This window comes from Asterias amurensis, chromosome 11 (genome assembly GCF_032118995.1).
Source record: "Asterias amurensis chromosome 11, ASM3211899v1".
Classification (NCBI taxonomy): domain Eukaryota; kingdom Metazoa; phylum Echinodermata; class Asteroidea; order Forcipulatida; family Asteriidae; genus Asterias; species Asterias amurensis.
The window spans coordinates 9,086,928-9,102,195 of NC_092658.1; the positions used below are offsets into that span (position 1 = coordinate 9,086,928).

The 15,268-nt window shown below is 38.6% G+C and overlaps 1 protein-coding gene and 1 pseudogene across 1 annotated transcript; one reads left to right on the top strand and one right to left on the bottom strand.

Moving 5' to 3' along the window:
• Positions 1 to 1,018: 1,018 nt before the first annotated feature.
• LOC139944175 (microfibril-associated glycoprotein 4-like) lies at positions 1,019 to 9,985 on the bottom strand. Its single transcript, XM_071941141.1, has 2 exons — positions 9,970 to 9,985; positions 1,019 to 2,043 (listed from the first exon to the last, which is right to left on the bottom strand). The coding sequence occupies exon 2, from the start codon at positions 2,039 to 2,041 to the stop codon at positions 1,019 to 1,021; it is 1,023 nt and encodes a 340-aa protein (XP_071797242.1). The 5' UTR covers positions 2,042 to 2,043; positions 9,970 to 9,985.
• LOC139944285 (ficolin-3-like) lies at positions 4,959 to 7,239 on the top strand (annotated as a pseudogene).
• Positions 9,986 to 15,268: the final 5,283 nt, after the last annotated feature.

Here is a 15,268-nt window from a genome sequence, read left to right on the forward strand (position 1 = left end):
TCCAGCATTTTCAAAGAGTAGGTTTTCATAAATCTGATTTCTACTCACTTCAAAATTAGTTTTGAGTTCGACTCCAGAATGGGACTGAAGCTTCTCCATCAGATTCACCATTATTCACAAACCATCTTATCTTTCCGACTTATCAAATATCCAACATACAAGTTCTAAGAAATTAATTGAAATTACATTTTAAAGTTTGAAAAGGCAAATTTGACCATTCAAATTATTTCCAGCCTATCCTAAATGAAAATTCTCAAATGCCGTCGAAATTAGGACCATTCATAAATACCTCAGACAGTTTCGCTATTACTATTGGTGGAGAGCGCGTCACGTGGGTGTGTATAAACCTTTGTTAATGACAAGTAAAAAGTGTTGAAACATGGGCGTTACACGCGAGCTTGCACCTGTTCTTATAAGACAGTTTCTTCATTCCTATTGGTCGAGAGCAACGGCCGGAGACAGTTGTTCCACATCACGCGATACGCGCGACGCGCACAACTTTCCCTTATAAGGAGTTGTTTACCCCAGGGCCTTACCGTTGTTCCAATGAAGAGAGTCACCAGCAGTACTGCTTGCATCGTATGCGCTAAACTCAAGGGTGTACTTTTCACCAACATGGGGCTACATTTAGGTAAAGCGACATTTAGGGCTCGGGCTACATTTAGGGGCCGCACAGACGTTAAAGTCAGCAAGATATCATTACCCAGCCAGAACTCACATTTTCATGACTGTTAAAAAAACAAATTTTTTAAAAATGATTGTCAACGGCTCTACTACACAACCAAATTACGTAATTTGTAAATCAGAATTGATTCTCACTTTCAGGACAAAGCTCCTAAAAAGCTCCTATAGTGAGAATCAATTCATGTAATACTGAGCAGAAATCTTAGTGTTCTCTGTGATTTGACGAGTTTTATGGGCTCAGGGCAAACTAGTATGTAGGCCTACGCATTTCTTACGATAACGACTTTGAATATTGCTTATCCATATTTGATGTTAGAATTTTTTCAAATATCATTCAGACGTCAGTTTGACGGACTTCCATGCTACATTTTGAGAATGTATAAAACTCGTTTCGCCATCTATACCACTGGATCCCGTTACCGTTTATATTAGGACCAGTTGGGTAATATTTACCGTTTAAGTGAGATAGTGGAGTTTTAGGAAACCACCAGGCTCCTTCGTGACGTTCAGCCATGTTACCGTTCCACTCATCATTGTCATTATCCTTCGTAGAAAAGGGCATCCCGTTGTTCGAATTAAGAGAGTTACCAGCAGTACTGCTTGCATCGTATGCGTCAAACTCAAGAGTATAGTTTTCACCAACAATCTTGAAATCTTCATACTTTGCGAACGCAGTTTCATTATTGTCGTAAAGATCCACCCGAAGCTTCCATGGTCCCTGTGAGTCATCAGACGTTAAAGTCATCAAGTTATCATTACCAAGCCAGAACTCACCAGAAAGATCACCAAAGCCAGACTTGTACTCAGCCCAGGTGCGGTAGAAGTCCACACTGCCGTCCTGCCGTCTCTGAAATACAATCCATCCCCCTCCATCAGTCTCCATGTCACAGTAGACTTCCAGACCATCAGATAACCCTTCTGGGTAGATTACGTATACATTGCTCTTGGAGTAACCTGCCTCTAACAACTCCCTGCAACTTTTGTAGTGATGAACAGAACTATCTGGCAAAGAGAAGAGAACTGTGTCCTCATCTGTATCAAAGTAAACACTCCCTTGATCTTCAAGGAAATCTTCAGGATGCAAAGCTCTCGTACCGTTGTTTAACTCACACAGTTTACTGCATTTGTCGAAGTTGAAAGACTTACAGTTCTTATCAATGTAGCAGTGCCGTCCACACATGACATGATTGGATATAGTTTTCTTCATGAATGTGGAGTGTTTCAGAGCTCTGTTTTCTGCACTGAAAATTTGATGATGAAATCCGCCACATTGACTGTCGAGGCATTCCACCTGGCCACTCAACAGAAGAGCTACATGTACAATCGCCAAATAGACAACACAAACCGAAACACCCATTTAATTACCACCAAAATCGTTGTTTTTTAACACAAGTTTGCAGAGAATATCTTGCAGTGTATGTACTGGTCATGTAGGGTCTATGAAACCACCTCGCTGGCTCAAGTAAATCTCAGATGATGGCGCAGTGTGTGCCAGCTATTTGGCCTTTATGGCAATGTGTGTTACTACCTGTGATTGGTTGACTGACCGAAGAGCAGACGCTCTTCCGAGCTTAATCTCAATACTGATTGACGACAAAATGTTTTCATGACTCACACATAAACAAGTGAAGCGCGATTGGTCAGCTTTCTTTTCTTCCTCTGACAAACGGTTTGTTTTCTATTTGGGCTAAGTATCGATTTTCGAGTTAAAAACAATCTCAGGTAATTATAAAGAGGTGATGTCAAATTCGCCCTTCATTTTGGATTAAGAAATGTGAAGTTAATAGCCTTAGATATTATAACCGTAATGGCGGGAAGTGAAGAGCAATTAAGCAATACACGATGGTACGGAGTTAGACATATTATACACCCAGCTATGTTGACTATGGAATATTATGATATCTCTACCGATGGACTGAGTTTTAGTTGTGTGTGACAATGCAGTCCGTGACAACTCTTGCCTTAAAGCTAATAATGGCCCCAAACAAAGCAAACGGTTTCCCAAACCAGAAAAGAAGACAAAGTCCACGCAAAATTTTAACAAAAATGGCTGTGACAAAAAGTTGGCTTATAGCTTGAACTAAGCAATTTACAGTAGGATGATCACGATTTTGCAATGTCCCTAAAGTTGGGGTCATTATTCGTATTTCAAGTATATACCACATGTCATTATACACAACAATTTACGTAAAAATGGGAGATAAAGCTCTCCACATCCTGCCGTCTACAACTGTCGGATCCTCCAACTCGAAGTAAGCAGACGTAAAGGACAATGGATTACCTAGCCTGGCAGGGCCAAATTTAATAAAAGCCTATTAAGCATCACAACTAACACAATAGACAGGCTTTAAAGATACTGGGCACTATTGGTAATTGTCAAAAACCAGTCTTCTCACTTGGTGTATCTCAACATATGCATAAAATAACAAACTTGTAAAAATTTGAGCTCAAATTGGTCGTCGAAGTTGCGCGATAATAATGAAAGAACAAACACCCTTGTCACACGAAGTTGTGTGCGTTTAGATGGTTGATTTCGAGACCTCAAATTCTAAACTAAACTTGAGGTCTCGAAATCAAATTCGTCGAAAATTACTTCTTTCTCGAAAACAACATTACTTCAGAGGGAGCCGTTTCTCACAATGTTTTATATTATCAACAGCTCCCCATTATACTCATTACCAACAAAGGTTTTACGCTAATAATTATTTTGAGTAATTATCAATAGTGTCCACTGTAATAGGCCGGCATTGTGGCTGGTGGCTGAGTCAAGAAATTTGTCAAGCAGTACTTTGTGCTTAGAGCTTTATGCATTTCGGCCCAGTTGCACTCTGATGAGAGACCACTTGATGCAGCGCAGGACCCCCTCTTTAAGCAACAGGTAATCACCCCCGTACCGCAAGTGGTATGAGCCAATACTCGTTCGCAGAAATAAATCCCCCCGCCAGCAATAAATCGAAAATGAAAAGTAGGCCTTTTGGAAGATTTCTTCGCAGTTCAATTTGAATAGGGTAATCATATAATAGGTCAAATCGATTGACTTCTCTTCTTAGGGGAAGAAATCTGTTTTAAAACATAATACTAAGGAACTGCCCCAGACGCTATGATGCATTGCAAAGTTGCCTCGTTTGATCTGCATGGAGTCGTTGGAACGTTTCTCAAGGTTTGAAGAACATTTTGGTTAGAATTGTGGTTGGTTTTTACAAGGAATAAATACCGAAGTAGTATAATTCGAAGCGCAACTGGGACCTACATTAATATACACAAAATGATATGAGCCCATGCACACAATCCCATACGAAACATAAGCCTATACATACACGGTACACCGCTTTCTCTCCTAACTTTGACACTTATTTCTCTCGTCTGATATTACAGGTAGTGTCACTGTTATTAAAGGAACACGTTGGCTTGGATCGGTCGAGTTGGTCTTTGAAAAGCGTTTGAAACCGTTTTTTATACAATGCATATGTTTAAAGTTTGATTTTAGTCATCTGTGACCTATAACCGTAAACACACCCAACCCGTTTTACCGCGGCCCGTCTATTATTGTTTTCCCAACTCAATTTTTGCCACAAAAACCAATTTTGAAGTCGAAGCATCAAGGCCAGCAGTTATAACGAGAATAAAGATTTTTGTTCACGTGTCTATTAGCTTGTTAAAAGACCACTTTAAACTAAACACAAACCATTGAAAAGACCAAAAACAGTTTTACCTTGAATATAGTGATTATTTTTTGTCTAACTCAAATAAGTGTTGCCACAAAAAAATAAAAACAATTTTGAAGCCGAAGCATCGATGCCAGTTATTATGGGAGTATCAATTTCAACCATGGAACCAACAACCGTTAAAAAAATACCATCGACCGAGACCCCCTCCCTCGTCTCGACCTTCCTTATTGGTGATAAACGTCTGGTAATGACTCCAATCAATGCCAACGAACGATCAACATCAACTAAGGTATACGAAAAGATAAAGGAGTTTTGGCATGTAAGAGTGTCAACTTTCTGGACGCCCTTAAACGGCATAGCTCTGTAAGAGTCTAACTCCGCCCCTACAGTTGACCAATCAGGGCATTACACACATCAGAGTGTAAGATACCGAGTGTAACCCCAGCGGCAGGCAGACTGCGTCATCATCTTCTCTAAGATTACCTCACGAGCTAGTTTCCGCCACTTTCCACCAATTCCTGCATCCACTGCAAGATATTCTCTGGAAACTTTCAATTAAAATAGTGGCTTGAAAAAACATCCCAAACGATATTTTCAGATAACACAATGTGGGTTTCAGTTTGTGCTGCCTGTTTCGTGGCGATGATACATGTAGCTCTTCTGTTGAGTGGCCAGCTGGAATTTCTTGACAGTCATTGTGGCGGATTTAATCATCAAATGTTCAGTGCAGAAAACAGAGCTCTGAAACACTCCACATTCATGAAGAAAACTGTATCCAATCATGTCATGTGTGGACGGGACTGCTACATTGATAAGAACTGTAAATCTAAACAACGGTACGAGAGCTTTGCATCCTGAAGATTTCCTTAAAGATCAAGGGAGTGTTTACTTTGATACAGATGAGGACACAGTTCTCTTCTCTTTGCCAGATAGTTCTGCTCATCACAACAAAAGTTGTAAGGAGTTATTAGAGGCAGGTTACTCCAAGAGCAACGTATACGTAATCTACCCAGAAGGGTTACCTGATGGTCTGAAAGTCTACTGTGACATGGAGACTGATGGAGGGGGATGGATTGTGTTTCAGAGACGGCAGGACGGCAGTGTGGACTTCTACCGCACCTGGGCTGAGTACAAGTCTGGCTTTGGTAATCTTTCTGGTGAGTTCTGGCTGGGTAACGATAATTTGATGACTTTAACGTCTGATGACTCACAGGGACCATGGGAGCTTAGGGTGGATCTTTACGACAATAATGAAATGGCATTTGCGAAGTATGAAGATTTCAAGATTGTTGGTGAAAAGTACACCCTTGAGTTTGGCGCATACGATGCAAGCAGTACTGCTGGTGACTGTCTTTATTGGAACAACGGAATGCCCTTTTCTACGATGGATAATGACAATGATAAATGTAACGATAATTGTGCTGAAAGCTATGAAGGAGCCTGGTGGTTTCCTGGAAATCCTGCATGTCACTTAAACGGTAAATTTTACCCAATTGCTGGTGTTAATAAAGACGGTTATGGGCTCCAGTGGTTTAGTTGGCGAAATAAGTATTATACATTCTCTAAAAGCAGCATGAAAATCCGTCAAACTGACGTCTGAATGATATTTAAAAAATTCTAACATCAAATATGGATAAGCAATATTCAAAATCATTATCGTAAGAAATGCGTAGGCCTACATACTAGTTTGCCCTTAAGCCCATAAAACTAGTCAAATCACAGAGAACACTAAGATTTCTGCTGAGTGTTACATGAAGTGATTCTCACTTTAAGGCGCTTTGTCCTGATTTACAAATTACGTCATTTGGTTGTGTAGAGCCGTTGACAATCATTTTTAAAAAGGTATTTTTTTATGGCTGTGTAATGATATCTTGATGACTTTAACGTCTGTGCGGCCCCTAAATGTAGCCCGAGCCCTAAATGTCGCTTTACCTAAATGTAGCCCCATGTTGGTAAAAAGTACACTCTTGAGTTTGGCGCATACGATGCAAGCAGTACTGCTGGTGTCTCTCTTCATTGGAATAAGGGAATGCTGTGCGCGTCGCGCGTATCGCGTGATATGGCACAATGGACCTATGTATATAGAATATTTTAATCCTATATCTATGAATGGACCATAGAGCTTTATGGACCCTTCCCATGAAATATGCTAATTACCTTCACGCATGCGTACATACCCTGTTGGTTGGCAAACGCTGTAGAGTTGTGCACTAAGCAGTCGCGCAATCGCGTCTGCGTCACGCACCCATTAGCCGTGTACAAAACAGCGCGATGTTCCCTCATTTTGCCAACCAAAACTTTAGTGCGCACGCGCTATGTGCAATTTACATATTTCATGGGAAGGGTCTATTGTACCGGCCGTTGCTCTCGACCAATAGGATAGGAATGAAGAAACTGTCTTATACGAACAGGTGCAAGCTCGCGTGTAACATCCATGTTTCAACACTTTTTACTGGTCATTAACGAAAATTTATACACACCCAGGTGACACGCTCTCCACCAATAGGAATAGCGAAACTGTCTGAGGTATTATAAATGGTAAATATTACACAGCAGGGGCCAATTTCATAGAGCTTCTTAAGCACAAAATTTTGCTTAAGCAAAAAAATCCTAGCCTAGTAAAATCAGATTACCGGCCAAGACTCCACTCAATTGTTATGCTAAGTGAAGAACAGCTAAGAACCAGTCACAAGCAATGTATATGGCATGAAATTTTGGCCAGTAACATGTGTAAAATAAGCGAGCTATTTTCGTGCTTAAGCGAATTTTGTGCTTAAGCAGCTCTATGAAATTGGCCCCTGGTCCTAATTTAGACGGCAGATGTATCAAGTGGAATAGTTGGCGATCTAGTTATTCCCTCTCAAAATGCAGCATGAAAAACCGTTAAATTAAATAAGTGAAAGCAATAATGTTTACAGTTGTTAATCTCACTCAAAAGGTAATCCAAGGTAATCCAAACATAGCCATTGTGCCCTTTGCATGACTCCCGTCAACTGACGCCGATTTATACGAAGCGCAATAAGGATAAGAATAGCACGTTATTTTGCGGTTTAACTGTTAGACATTGCCTCATTTTCACAGAATAACTTCATAAGAATACACTGGATAAGAAGTTATTTGTTTCAATCAAATTTTACCGACACATAAAACAAGAAAGGTATGCAACTTGTTAGGTTAGAATAAATACTCAAAACCAAAGTCTATACGTTACAAGCCTCCACCATCCGCTTGGTAAAGTTATCAAGAACCAATTCGCAAAGGAACATCACAGAATTGGTTTTGCTAGCAAAAAAGTTCCCGGTGTAAGCACTTTATGTAATTTACCATATACATAAACTGACAAATCTGTAGAAGTTTGAGATCGATCGGCCATCTGGGTCACGAGAGAATAGTGAAAAACCGATTACAAATTTTGCATTGCATCGATGCCAAAATAAAAATGAATAAAACGCTCCCTGAGCGATAAACTCCAAACGCGAAATTAGATTATTTTATTATTTTCATCAAAGTTATGAAAATTCAGACAGAAATATTTCAAGGGATGTTTTCTACTATCAGCATTATAAGACCGAGTAAGTTTGATGTAAATCTGTGATTTTCACGATTGTTGTTTCTTACCAGTTCTGTAACGTTCCTTTACCGACAAGAAAAACATGCGATGGTGCGGCTTCTTACATTCCTACCAAGTTCTAAATTCAATCAAATTTTGCCACAACATAAAAAAGGAATGTACACTAAGCATAATGATAATCATCATAGTTATTCATGATTTATCTTTTGTTGAGAAAGTTCTGCTGTTGAATGTTTAAAGTAGAGAAAATTGCACACGTAAAATGTTTAGTTTAAAATATGAATAATGGTCACGCAAATGAACATTTTAAAAAATGAAGGCGTGAAAAAAAGTCTAAACTTGATGATGTTTTTTCCCGTTTCGTTAAAGATATTTATTAATGAGAATAACAGTGTGAAGCTGGTCTTTACTGCGTGCTTGACTGAGTTGGTGGTTGCTTGGCCGCTGTTTAATTGGCCTTCTCTTCGGCTCGGTCCGTTAACGGCGGCCGGACACCAACCCGGTCATTACCACACAGTAAAGACTAGGCCATCACAGTGTTATTATTTTGGTTGAAAGGCGTCTACGGGATTTTGGATGAGTGTTACAAGTTTTCGCAAATTGACTTGAATGATTTGCAAATAATTTGCAGGTCATTATGCGTGTCATGTGATATATTAAGTCCCGTTGTGGGGTCGAATAAACAACCAAATGGAAGAACTTGTCTTTAAAAAAAGTCAATGTTTCACTTGGAATTTTTTTGTTATAGCCAATATATGAAAATTATTACTGGTTCGTAAAAATGAGGTTTAAGTGTTTGGTAAACAATTGTATTTAGTACAGGCTGTAAGTGAATCAAGTGGTAGAATCATTTAATATCTTTTCGATTGTTGAAATGTGAAAAATGTCATTATTTTTAGTTACGTTTTTTTAAGAATAAGCTTTACATTGAACCTGCGGTACGGCTACTTTTAACCATATTATTTTGTATGACGCGTATATCCACTCGGCATCTTGCATAGCCCGATTGTGCTCCCAACGCACAGCTTATAAGTGCCACATTTTACAAAATGTACGAAAGTCTGGATTTCAGGATGGTTTGCAAAATACACTGCAAGCTAATTTGAAGATTGATCCCCCATTAATCATTATTTTGAAATATTGAACGTGTTTATTTTTGGCTCCACTAAAAATTCGCACCTTAACTGGGCACTAAACTTTAGGCTCACGATTATCCCCATTTCATCAAGTATTAATTATTTCACCAGTCGATTTTCTGGGGAAAAAAATACTTATTGCTATTTCCCTTCAATTGAGCTTAGCCTAGTATTTATGAGAATAAATGCTTTCTAAAGCAAGTGTATTTTTTGTTTGTGAATCAATTATAAAGCTTGTATTTAGAAAAATTGCTAGCTAGAGTACAAACAAACAAAAATTACGTCAATGATATGAATAGATCTAAGTGTTTGGTTAACATTTGTATTTGAAAATGTCATTTTAAGTACGCTTCTTAGAAGTCGGACAATTTGCTGTTTAGTATAAAAGAAATAAATATTAAATGGCGTAAAACATTATGAATAGATTTGTACATCTATTTTTACATCTATTAGAAGTTAGCATAACTACAAAACAAAAATTCGCCTGAAAAATTTCTATTCCGAACAAACAAATAGCGTTAAATAATTTGAATAGATCTTGTTTAGTAAACTTTTTGAATCTTTTTAGTGCACACAGGGAAAGCAGTTTTCACTTTTTACTTGTAATCTGTGATGAAATAAATAAATTGAATTGAATTGAATTGAATTGAACTGAACAATTTTCATTTAGGATAGGCTGGAAATTTGAATGATCGAATTTGTCTTTTCAAACTTTAAAATGTAATTTCAATTAATTTCTCAGAACTTGTATGTTGGATATTTGATAAGTCGGAAAGATAAGATGGTTTGTGAATAATGGTGCATCTGATGGAGAAGCTTCAGTCCCATTCTGGAGTCGAACTCAAAACTAATTTTGAAGTGAGTAGAAATCAGATTTATGAAAACCTACACTTTGGGAATGCTGGACTCTTTCTAAAAACCCAAATACTAATTGAATTATGTATGAACCAATCGTCTAAATGCTGTTCCGTTCTGATTATTTCATTGTGTAATATAACAAAAATCGCTCATATTAAAGAAATACATTAAAACCGAAGAATTCTGTAGATTCGTTACAAGTTTATCTGATGTGTATAATGGTAGTTGTGAAACTTGGATGTTTCAACATGACTATGGCGCAGTTTGAAGATTTTTCTAGGCCACTCTAAGCCATTCATGAACGCCAAACCCTGTTTGTCCTGTACAAACTTCACTGTAAAAATTATCCGTATTTTAACGGACTCCGTAAAGTGTATTATTCCGTAAATTTCGCTGTACAAACTTCACTGTAAAAATTATCCGTATTATTATGCTAATTAGCGTAATTAGCGTAATTACAATCAACCACGTTTGCCCAAACACCTACACATAATAAAGTACATGTAAGTACATATTTAGTTTCAGACACAATCGTGTACACATGTACAAACCCACGTTAAGGGATTTTATATTTTACGGAATGAAAAACTTTGTCCGTGTAATTTTGCTGCAGGAATACGGTTTCTTTTTTTTCCGGCAGCAAAATTACCGGAACTTTTTTTTTAATTCCGTAAAATATAAAATCCCTTAACGTGGGTTTGTACATGATTGTGTACACGATTGTGGCTGAAACTAAATATGTACTTACATGTACTTTATTATGTGTAGGTGTTTGGGCAAACGTGGTTGATTGTAATGACGCTAATTAGCATAATTAATATTTGCATATACGGAAAACCCGTAAAATAACGGCGAAATTTACGGAATAATTCACTTTACGGAGTCCGTTAAAATACGGATACTTTTTACAGTGTTGCTTCCCGCCAATATTATTTGTTATATCGATCTTGCAATGTAAATGTCTCTATGCACTTGAAAAAAGAATTGCATAAACGCCTCTTGCAGCCTTGACGTGGATATGAAGCATATCAAGACATAGAAACTATTTAATATAAAGCTGCAAGTATTCACAAAGATAACAAGATCATGACTACCTTCAATTCTATACATAAAAACTGTCCTTTGGAATCATGGTTGAGCAGAAGGACCCCCCCCCCAACGCCCTCTAGAGGCAACAGGTAATCACCCCGCACCGGAAGTGGTTTTAGCCAATACTCATTCGCAGAAATAAATCCCTCCACCTGCAGTAATAAAAAAAAAATTAGTTTCTGAATTTTTAAACAAAAAAAATGCGGAACCACATTAAGCACGATTTTAAGTTGACGACACAGGTAAAAGGTGGTCAACTCAAAATGGCGCCATTTTTTAAATACACGTGCTATAAACATTGTCAAGCCCCAGACGACAGGATGCAATGTAAATTTGTCTCGTTTGATCTGCATGGGGTCGTTGGAACGTTTCTCAAGATTTTAAGAACATTTTGGTAGGTTTGTAGTTGGTTTATGACAAGGAATAAATACCGAAGTAGTATAATTCGAAGCGCAACTGGGACCTACATTAAAGGGAACACCGGCTCACCGTTTACGCAATTTAGGGGTGTAGAGTCATAAATGTTTTTATAGTTGGTTGCTGTAACAAAATCATCCAAATGTCACGTATTTAGCGAAAAATGATTTTAAAAAACCAAAGCGGCCGTATAACAAGCTTCCGTTACACGGACTCTTTGAATGTGAATCTTACGTTAGATTTTTCACCATTATTTACATTTTGTAGCGATAATTTGAATACATGATCTTTTTCGTCAATTATTCGTAAATAATTTTGTAAAAAAAAGATTTAAATTTGGTTAAGTAAGTTACTTTTAGACGGGTGAAAGTAAAACTAGCCCGGAAGGTCACGTGATTGTTTGTACCACTTTTTGGTTAGAACAATCACGCGACCTGCGTTTTTGTCTTAAAATGCTCAAAAACGGCTAAATTTGATGATTTTTTTTAAGGACTGTTCTTCTTCATTCCTGGAAGACCGTTGAAGTCATATCTTAGTCTATTTTGTAGCCCAAATAGCGCAATTCGGCCGGTGTGTCCCTTTAATATACACAAAATGATATGAGCCCATGCACACAATCCCATACGAAACATAAGCCTAGGTATATACACGGTACACCGCTCTCTCTCCTAACTTTGACACTTATTTCTCTCGTCTGATATTACAGGTAGTGTCACTGTTATTAAAGGAACACGTTGCCTTGGATCGGTCGAGTTGGTCTTTGAAAAGCGCTTGTAACCGTTTGTTATACAATGCATAGCTTAGAAAGATAATTTAAAAGTAGAATACAATGATCCGCATAAATTTGCCATTTTACCATTATTCTGTACACCCTGTCAATTACCACCTGATAAATATACACAGACACAAGGATTTTTTGTTGTGAACTCTGCCAAGAGTTAATTTATTCCGTACTCTGAATTCGGTGATAAAACGCCAATTCATAATAATATAAGGGATTTCCCTTTATTTAATTCCATCCAGTGATATCCACACTCATAAAGAAGTATACCAGTTCCCATTATAATACACTTTGCGACCAATTCGCAAAGGGTCCCAATTCCTCACTTTGCGAACGGTAAAATTTCCAATCCGCAAAAGTTCCCACTTCTCGGCGATTTGCCAAAGAAGGTACCAGACTAATTACAATTATTATAATTAAATTATTATTATAAATTATTATAATTATAAATGCACTCATTGACTGGAGAAAACTCCGGGTCAATGAGGTTCCCACTTCCAGCGAGTTGCCAAGAAGGTACCAAATTAATCTACTTCTTTATATACAATCACATCATTTTATTACCACCATATTTATCCATATCAATTCACATAAATTAATTTACCACTTCCTCACAGGCTACAATGCCTATTAGCTTCTTGTTTATAGGAACAACCTAAACTTACCGCCAAAGCAAATTTTGATATAAAAATTTGCCCAAACACCCCCCCCCCCCCCCACTTTCTCCGAGTGTGAAGTGGAGAACCTCAACCCGTCTGATAAATTTTGATGGAACCAAATGAATCATGTCTTGCCAGTACGCACCTTCCGGGAAGGGTTAATGAGATGGGGTTGTTATATAACAGGTGCGTTTTGCATCTCCCGAAGTATCTTCTTTGCATACATATTTAAATCCCAAGTGCAGCGTTTTTCTGCCCTCCTTTAACTTTACCTTGATACTTCACCCTTAACAAAATGTCTGACCAAATTAACCGTGTGTTGGGTAGGATGTTCCTAATTACCTTTAGGCTCTCTTTACCCTATGTCTACTCTGTCCCGAATTTTCCTTCAAGATATCTTTGGTCCCTAGATATAACACTATTGTCGTCGGGACCTCGCCTTTTGCCAGGTATCTCCTGAGCCTAGTACCAGCCGTCCAGGCGTGCCCCAGACACGTCTTTCCATGCCACTGTACCACCACTGTGTCGCTGCTGTGGCGAATGATACTGTCCCGGTACCCACGTTCTTGCTTCGGATTGATGAACATCTTTAGGCTCCCTGTTACCCTATGTCTTATCTGTCCCGAATTTTCCTTCACGATATCTTTGGTCCTTATATGTAACACTATTGTCGTCGGGACCTCGCCTTTTGCCAGGAGTCTCCTGAGCCTAGTCCCAGCCGTCCAGGCGTGCCCCAGACACGCCTTTCCATGTCACTGTACCTCCACCGTGCCGCTTCTGTGGCGAATGATACTGTCCCGGTACCCACGTTCTTGCATCGGATTGATGAACATCTTTAGGCTCCCTTTTACCCTATGTGTTATCTGTCCCGAATTTTCCTTCAAGATATCTTTGGTCCTTAGATGTAACACTATTGTCGTCGGGACCTCGCCTTTTGCCGTATCTCCTGAGCCTAGTCCCAGCCGTCCAGGCGTGCCCCAGACACGCCTTTCCATGTCACTGTACCACCACTGTGCCGCTGCTGTGGCGAATGATACTGTCCCCGATAAACATCTGTATAAAAACAAATTCAAAGAAAAACAGCCTGGGTAATCTGTTCTGACCAATATTTTATCTTGTCAAAGTCTTGTATGTAGTTGAAAATGCTGTACACAATTTGTTAACAACCAACTCAACATTCACCAATCTTGTAAATGATTATTTATCTTAAACAGCAATATGCTAATTAAAGAAGCGGTTGTCTACACTGCTTATTTATGACCTTGCTACAAGCTACCCCTTTTTAGACAATTGAAAACATTAAGTCTGGCCTAATGTAGGATTCAAGTGCTCCAGACTTCCATCTCCCCATGCTTTTGATTTGTTCCTCCCGAACCCCAAACATATCCTGCAACTATGAACTGAAAAGGGTGTGGGGTTTACCTGATGGCCTTAATCCCTACTTTAAGATGTGATTAACTTGTCTGGCTGACATAGGGTCCCCCTCAATGTACAAACGGTGAAGTATTGGCATTCCTGTCAATAGAAATGATTGAACTTTACCCACTTGATCCGTTTTTGAATATCTTAGAACTACTTGCAAATTCCCTTCCTGATTAAAGGAAATATCACCAATACGCAACGCCCGGGAATTTGCCATCGTGAGTTGTAAACTCACTCACCCTCAGAATAACCGAAAAGGGCAACCAAGAATGCTGCTTTTAACAGCAGAGCTTCATATGCTGATTATACTTTAAACATTAACTATGCTACTTTAATAAAGGTCACATAGGTCAAATATGGTATGTCTGCAAGCTATGCTGCAACCGGATGAAGATGTCTGCAAGCTATGCTGCAACCGGAGCAACTGATTCCTTTTTAATCATTCATCTTCTCTTTTCATCTTCACACTCTTCTACGTTTGCATCGAACATTTTTGTCTTCACTGTAAAAATTACACCCTGTAATTGAACCTATTTTTAATCATGCATCTTGTCATTTCATGTGTATGCTATGTTACATTTTAATCCAACATTATAATGGGTTACTTTTTGTAACCACTTTACGAATTGTTATCTTCACTGCCAACAATTACACCCTGTAACTTGAACAAGTGGATCACTCGATCATTTTTAATCATGCGTCTTCTCATCTCATGTACATACTCTGTACGTTTAGTCCCACATTATAAAGTTTGTTACTTTTTGTAACGACCGAATTTTCGTCTTCACTGACAATAATTACACCCTGTAACTTGAATAACCGGATCAACTGATAATTTTTAATCATGCACCTTTGTTGTTCATATACGTAAGCTTTACGGTTTAGCCCGCCTCCATTGTTCGTTACATTTTGTACCGACATTTTTACGACACAACGTGTCATTGCCATGGAACATCAGTGCTGTGTTGACCGCCAGATACGAA